The following is a 6,446-nucleotide window of genomic DNA, read 5'->3' as shown; positions in this document are numbered from 1 at the left end:
CCCCTGCAGCCGGTGAGGTATCCTGAACACGGACACCAGGTAGGCAGCACAGTTTTTGGAACTCTTGATCCTGGCCACAGAGAATAATGTCTATTCCCCTGATTACGCTACCCCCAGTTACAACTATATTTCTTTTTTCTGCATCCCTCCCCACCCTCTTGAAAGGCTCCATGTACCATGGTACTGCGGCCAGTTTGTTCATCCTCCCAACAGCCCACACTCTTATCCACACAGAGAGCACAAAGTCCAGGGCTAAGACTCCTTCAGCAACATCTCCTGCGTCCCTCTTGTCTCACTCGTAGTCATACCCTCTTATCCCTGACGTTGACCATATTTAAAGCAGTTAATCTTAGGGGTGTGATTGCCTCCTGAAAGACAGGGTCCAGGGAAATTATGTCCCCGCACTTTGATATGTGGCAGTGTTTAGAGCTCAGACTCCAGCTTATCGACTCTAAGCAACCAATGCTTGCGGTAGATGTGGTCACTGTGAACCACAGTGGGGCCCTGGCATTAAATTAATTATGTATTAGTTTGATTTTCAACATTTTATACTGAAAAAACATCCACCATTGGTGGGGAGACTAATTGAGCACGCTCAAGGAGCTGGAATTAGGCAAGTGCAGGATTGTGTGGCTGGCAGAGACTACAGAGGTGGGCATGTTCACTGTCGTGGAGGGATTTCAAAGCAAGGACAGGAAATTTAAAATGCTTTTTTTCTGAACTGGCAGACTTCTTAGGTCAGTGAGCTCCGGGTGAGGAGAACAAGGCTCAGGGTGAGTGAGCACAGGGGCAGCCTGTGTATTGGATGAGCTCAATATTACAGGGGGGTTGAAAGTGGGAGGTGAATCAGGAGTGTATGAGGGTCCTTCAATCTCGAGGTTACAAGCACTGAATGGGATTTTCAGCACATGGAGCTGAGACTGTGCTGGAGTCAGGCCATGTCACTGAAAAGGAAATAGAATGTCACGGTACGGATGTGGCTCTGTGGTTGAAAGCTTATCTCCAAGTCAGATATTGCACCAACATTGCAAAGAGCCGGGTTTAAACAGTTATCAGAGCGAGCTATGCAGTTGGAGTTAGGAAGTTTGTAACAGGGACTGAAGCCAGTAGCTATCAGTGAACAAAGGATCAGGAGTAGGCCATTTAGCTCCCCGAGCCTGTTCTGCCATTGAGTGAAATCATGGCTGGTCTGTGGCCTAACTCCATAAACCTGTTTGTGGACCATATCCCTGAACATCCTTGCTGATCATAAGATTATCTATCTCCGATTTACAACTAATAACTGAGTGATTGAGCATCAACTGCTATTTTTGGAAGCAAGTTCCAAACCTCTACGATGTTTTCAGCGTAGAAGTGATTCCTAATATCTCTCCTGAGCAGTCTTGCCCTAATTCTCAGACTATGCCCCCTACTTCTAGATTGAATTGGAGGACATTTATATGTGAATTGGAGGGAGCTTCAAGGTGATGATAGACATATACGTCTGCTCCCCTGGTCCTCCATGGTGGTGGAAGTGACTGGTTTGGGAGGTTTTGCTAATGACACATGATACATGGAGGCAAATGGTGAGGATGACATAACGAGACTACAGAGGGATAGAGACTGGTTATGCAAGTAGACAAAAACTCAGCAGATGGAATATTATGTGGGAAAAATGTGTATGTATTTTTGCAGGAAGACTAAGAGGTGAATATTATTTAACTGGGGAAAAACACTGCAGAAAGCTGCAGCACAGACAGAATTATGGATCTGTGTGCTTGAAAGATGAAAAACTAGCATCCAAGTTCAGCACATAATCATATCATAAAATCCCTTTGGCCCATCAAGTCCACACCGACCCTCGGAGCATCCCACCCAGACCCATCCCTGAACGCTACGGGATCTTTAGCATAGCCAGTGCACTTAGCCTGCACATCTCTAGACTGTGGGAGAAAACCCGCAAACATGGGGAGAATGTGCAAACTCCACACAGACAGTTGCCCGAGGCTGGGATCGAACCCGGGTCCCTGCTGTTGTAATGCAGCAGAGCCACCACGTTGCAGTGGTAATCAAGTAGGTAAAAAGTCTGTTGGCCTTTATTTCAAAGGGAATGGGGTACAAAAATAGAGAATATGCTAAAACTGTACAGGACATTAGTCAGATCCCACCTGGAATACTGTGAACAGTTTTAGTCACCCGGAAAGGCAGTCTATAGAATGTTCAGAGAATTGATCCCAGACGTGGGAGGATTTTCTCACTGGACGAAAGGAAACCTCATTGAAAGATATAAGATTATTGAGGACTTGACAGGATAGATTCAGAGAGATTGTTCCTCCTTGTTTGAGAGTGTAGGAGCAGAGGACATAATCTCGGATAAGGAGTCACCTATGTAAGACTGAAATGAGGAATCTCTTCTCTCGGGGTGAGGTACAAGATACTGAATTTGTGGAATTACTTGCTGCAGAGGCTGGGTTGCTCAGTGTATTCAAGGCTGAGATAGAGATTTTTAATCCGTAAAGGAAACAAAGGTTAGGGGATAAGACAGGAAAGTGGAGTTGAGAATTATCAGATCAATCCTGATCTCATTGAACAGCAAGAGCAGACTTGATGGGTTGAATTGCATACTTGTGCTCCTATATCTTTTTGTTTGTTTTTCTGGTTTTTCTCTCACTGCCGTTTTTCTATTTTCAACCAATTTCACAGGGCATTAGAAGAGGAAGAGTTCCAGTGGGGAGACTTGAAATCAAACATCACTTCAGGATCTGACGGAGTCGCCCAGTTTATTGTAACCCGAATGTCATTTGATTTTGAACATGGAACGAAACAGCACCATTCACAGTGGGGAGAAACTGTACACGTGTTGTATGTGTGGACAAGGCTTCAGCAGATCACCTGCCCTGTCACAGCATAAATACAGGCACACTAGGGAGAGGCCATTCGTCTGTTCTGAGTGTGGATTCACGCAATCATCTACCCTGCTGAAACCCCAGCCAGTTCACACAGAGGACAGACCGTTTAAATGCTCAGACTGTGGGAAGTGCTATAAAAGCTGTGGTGCCCTAAAGCTGCATCAACGTGTTCACACTGGCGAGAGACCCTTCAGTTGCTCTCATTGCGGGTCTGGATTCAAGCAATCATCTGACCTCATTGAACACCAGCGGATTCACACTGGGGAGAGACCATTCACCTGCTCAGAATGTGGGAAGACATTTGCTCGGAAATCCACCCTACTGAAACACCACCAAGTTCACACAAGGAAGAGACCTTATAAATGCCCAGACTGTGGGACATGCTATAAAAGATCTGGGGACCTGATGTTACATCAACGTGTTCACACTGACGAGAGACCATTCGGGTGCTCCCACTGTGGGGCTAGGTTCAGGCGGTCATTCCAACTCACTGTACACCAGCGAACGCACACCGGGGAGAGGCCATACACCTGCACTGAGTGTGGGAAGGGATTCGCTCAGAAATCCAGCCTGCTGAGTCATCAGCGAATTCACACGGAGGACAGACCTTTTAAATGCCCAGACTGTGGGAACTGCTACAAAAGTTCTGGGGTTCTGATGTCCCACCAACGTGTTCACACTGACGAGAGACCATTCAGGTGCTCCTACTGTGGGACTGGATTCAGGCAATCATTCCAACTCACTGTACACCAGCGAACACACACTGGGGAGAGGCCATACACCTGCACTGAGTGTGGGAAGGGATTCACTCAGAAATCCAACCTGCTGCGTCACCAGCAACTTCACACAGATGAGAGACCCTTTCAATGCCCAGACTGTGAAAAGTGCTTTAAAAGATCTGGGGACCTGATGTTGCATCAACGTATTCATAGTGATGAGAGACCGTTCAGCTGCTCTCACTGTGGGGCTGGGTTCAAGTGGTCAACCCAACTCGCTGTACATCAGCGATCTCACACTGGGGAGAGACCGTACACCTGCACTGGTTGTGGGAAGGGCTTCACTCTGAAATCCAGCCTGTTGAAACACCAGCGAGTTCATGAGCATTGACAGTGACTGATATGTTCACAGTAAAAAACAATCCCTGCTTTGTAGTGTCCCTCCCTCTCTGCAAGAAGGTCTGGATGACAATGAAACCAAACCACTTCTTAAAATCTCTAATGTATCTTAGTGCTCTTTAAAGTGATCTATTTTTTGATTGCAGGACAAGGGTTTTGTTGTTAATCACATCCAGGATACAACTATGTTCATTGGGGTCTTTTTGTGCTGATCTTTAAAAATTCCATCTGATTTATAAGTGTTAATGAAGGGATAAAAAGACAATTATATCAGGTTTGTGGGAAACACACAGCCTGCTGAAGCTTCCTAAAGCCTTTTTAGCACTTTCTTTTGAAGTGTTTGCCCTTTCTATCACCTCCATGTTGTCAGGAGCTCATGGAGCTTCTTTGTCATTTGGATTGATACAGTCTGATCATCTGTCTCTTCCATGTCCCTCTTTTCCCTGAAACTGTCTCTGAAGTTACACCTTGTCTAAGCCCTGAACTGTCATCTTTCCCTGGTTCCTGTCCTACCTCTAGAGCTCCCCATGTTCATGAGACACACCACCTAGCTCCTCAACTCTCTTTCGACTCAATCACTGGGCATACAATCTCTACTTTTTTTTTGTGAGTTGCTCTTAGACAGTCCTACTTGCATTGGTGTACCTGGTGACCGTTTTGGTGCCCTCAAAGACAGTGTGTTTGACCTGCTCACTGGGCAGCAGAAGGCAGACGGTGCTCCAGGTCGTTTTGGAGGACAGCATCTACCACGGTGTAGTGGAACAGGCGGGAGGCCTTGGGTGGAGATGCCTGTTTGCTGATATTGTTGACAGTTCTTGCTTTTGTCTGTTACAGTCCCTCTCCCTTCTAAATCCTTTTGAAAATCAACCTTGACCTCACCTCCAAATTCCCTTTCCCCTCCAAAGATCTGGAACGTGTTGCCCCCCCCCTTCCACCAAAGGAAGTATTCCTGGCTCCTCCTATTCTCATCTCATCAAAAGCCACTATGTTAGTTTATGCACATCCATTGACATCACCCAACTCGACCCCCATCCCCACCTCTCCATTCCTCCACTGTTGCTAATTTATCAGACTTTGTCGTCCACATTCCTGGAATTCTGAAATTCACTGCTTAATTTTCTTCCCTGACGACCACGTCCATCTGTTTGCAAGATAACTCAGGATGAAACGCACTGTTCGCAATCTAGATCTCATGTTTTACCATGCTGTGCTCCTGACCGCTGGATAGTTCAAATTCCCGTGGAGTGTTTTTCCCTTGATTCCTACTGACTGCATTTTTTTTTTGCAAGATCTCTTGATGTTAAGAGCAGTCAGTCTCACCGTACCTCTAACTTTATGTTCTGTCCATGTTAGACTAATGCTGAAATGAGATTAAGATCTCAGTGGCCCTGGTGGAACGCACAACATCAGTGAGCAGGTTACTTGCTGAGTGAGTAGTACGTGATAGCACTGTTATTGCTGCTTCCATCACAATACTGATGATGGAGAGTGAATTAATAGGATGATAATTGTTGGGATCGGCTTGTCCTGATTTTCGTGGACACAGCCGGGCAATTCGTTTCCTTTTAATTTGTTGTGTCAATATAAATTTTTAGCTGCACTGGACCAGCCTGGCGGGGACAGGGCCCTGAGTAGGACAATCATTCCCCAGCATATTGAATGCAACAGCAGGCTCGAATAGCTAAATGCAGAAGTTGCTGGAAATGCTCTGCAGCTCTGGCATCATCTGTCAAGAAAGAAATTCAGAGTTAAAGTTTCGGGTCCGGTGACCCTTCCTCAGGGTCACCGGAACCAAAACATTGACTCTCATTTTTTTTTTCTTCACAGATGCTGCCAGACCTGCTGATCTTTTCCAGCAACTCATGTTTTTGTTCCTGATTTACAGCATCCGCAGTTCTTTTGGTTTTTATTGGAAGAGATAAACAGCCTGCTCCTGTTCCTACGCCAACAGAAAAAGCACATAAAAAGGCACTTTGACTCATGGATTCTGCAGCTAGATCATCCTCTCACACTCTGGCTAAAGATTCTTGGAAATCTTTTGCACTGATACGCTGGACTCCCGCTCTACCCCACTCCCTCCACCCCACCCCACCCCACCTCACACCTGACAGAGACAGTGTGTGAGGTGAGTTGCTCCTTTACAGTTTGTTTTGTTCTGAATAAGAACAGCGCGAACCCTCTCTAACCAGTCCGCATTGTCATCAGAACTCAGCCCTGCCCCATATTCTCTCCGATTATTTGGAGGACCAGCTTCTTCGTTTGGTCCTCCAGCCTTTTCAAAGCCTTTGCATATTGGTCAGAAGTTGCTGTCAATCACTGGGAGGACTAACAATGTGCGGTGCATGTTGGAAACGAGATGCAGTGCTCGCGGTATCGGCTGCTGGGTGAGTGAGAAGGAGCAGGAGGATCGTTTCGATGGCAAGGTTCAGAAACACTCAATATG

General features: G+C 46.2%; 1 protein-coding gene across 1 annotated transcript; it reads left to right on the top strand.

The window, feature by feature from the left end:
- The first annotated feature begins 2,679 nt into the window (after positions 1-2,679).
- On the top strand, positions 2,680-4,148 carry LOC109931552 (zinc finger protein 418-like). The gene has a single exon (XM_048593610.1). The coding sequence runs from the start codon at positions 2,793-2,795 to the stop codon at positions 3,993-3,995; it is 1,203 nt and encodes a 400-aa protein (XP_048449567.1). The 5' UTR covers positions 2,680-2,792; the 3' UTR covers positions 3,996-4,148.
- Positions 4,149-6,446: the final 2,298 nt, after the last annotated feature.

Source organism: Rhincodon typus, unplaced genomic scaffold (genome assembly GCF_021869965.1).
Source record: "Rhincodon typus isolate 14 unplaced genomic scaffold, sRhiTyp1.1 hic_rhity00003281, whole genome shotgun sequence".
Lineage (NCBI taxonomy): Eukaryota > Metazoa > Chordata > Chondrichthyes > Orectolobiformes > Rhincodontidae > Rhincodon > Rhincodon typus.
The sequence above is the reverse complement of the archived record's forward strand: the minus strand, read 5'-3'. Positions and strand labels throughout refer to the sequence as shown.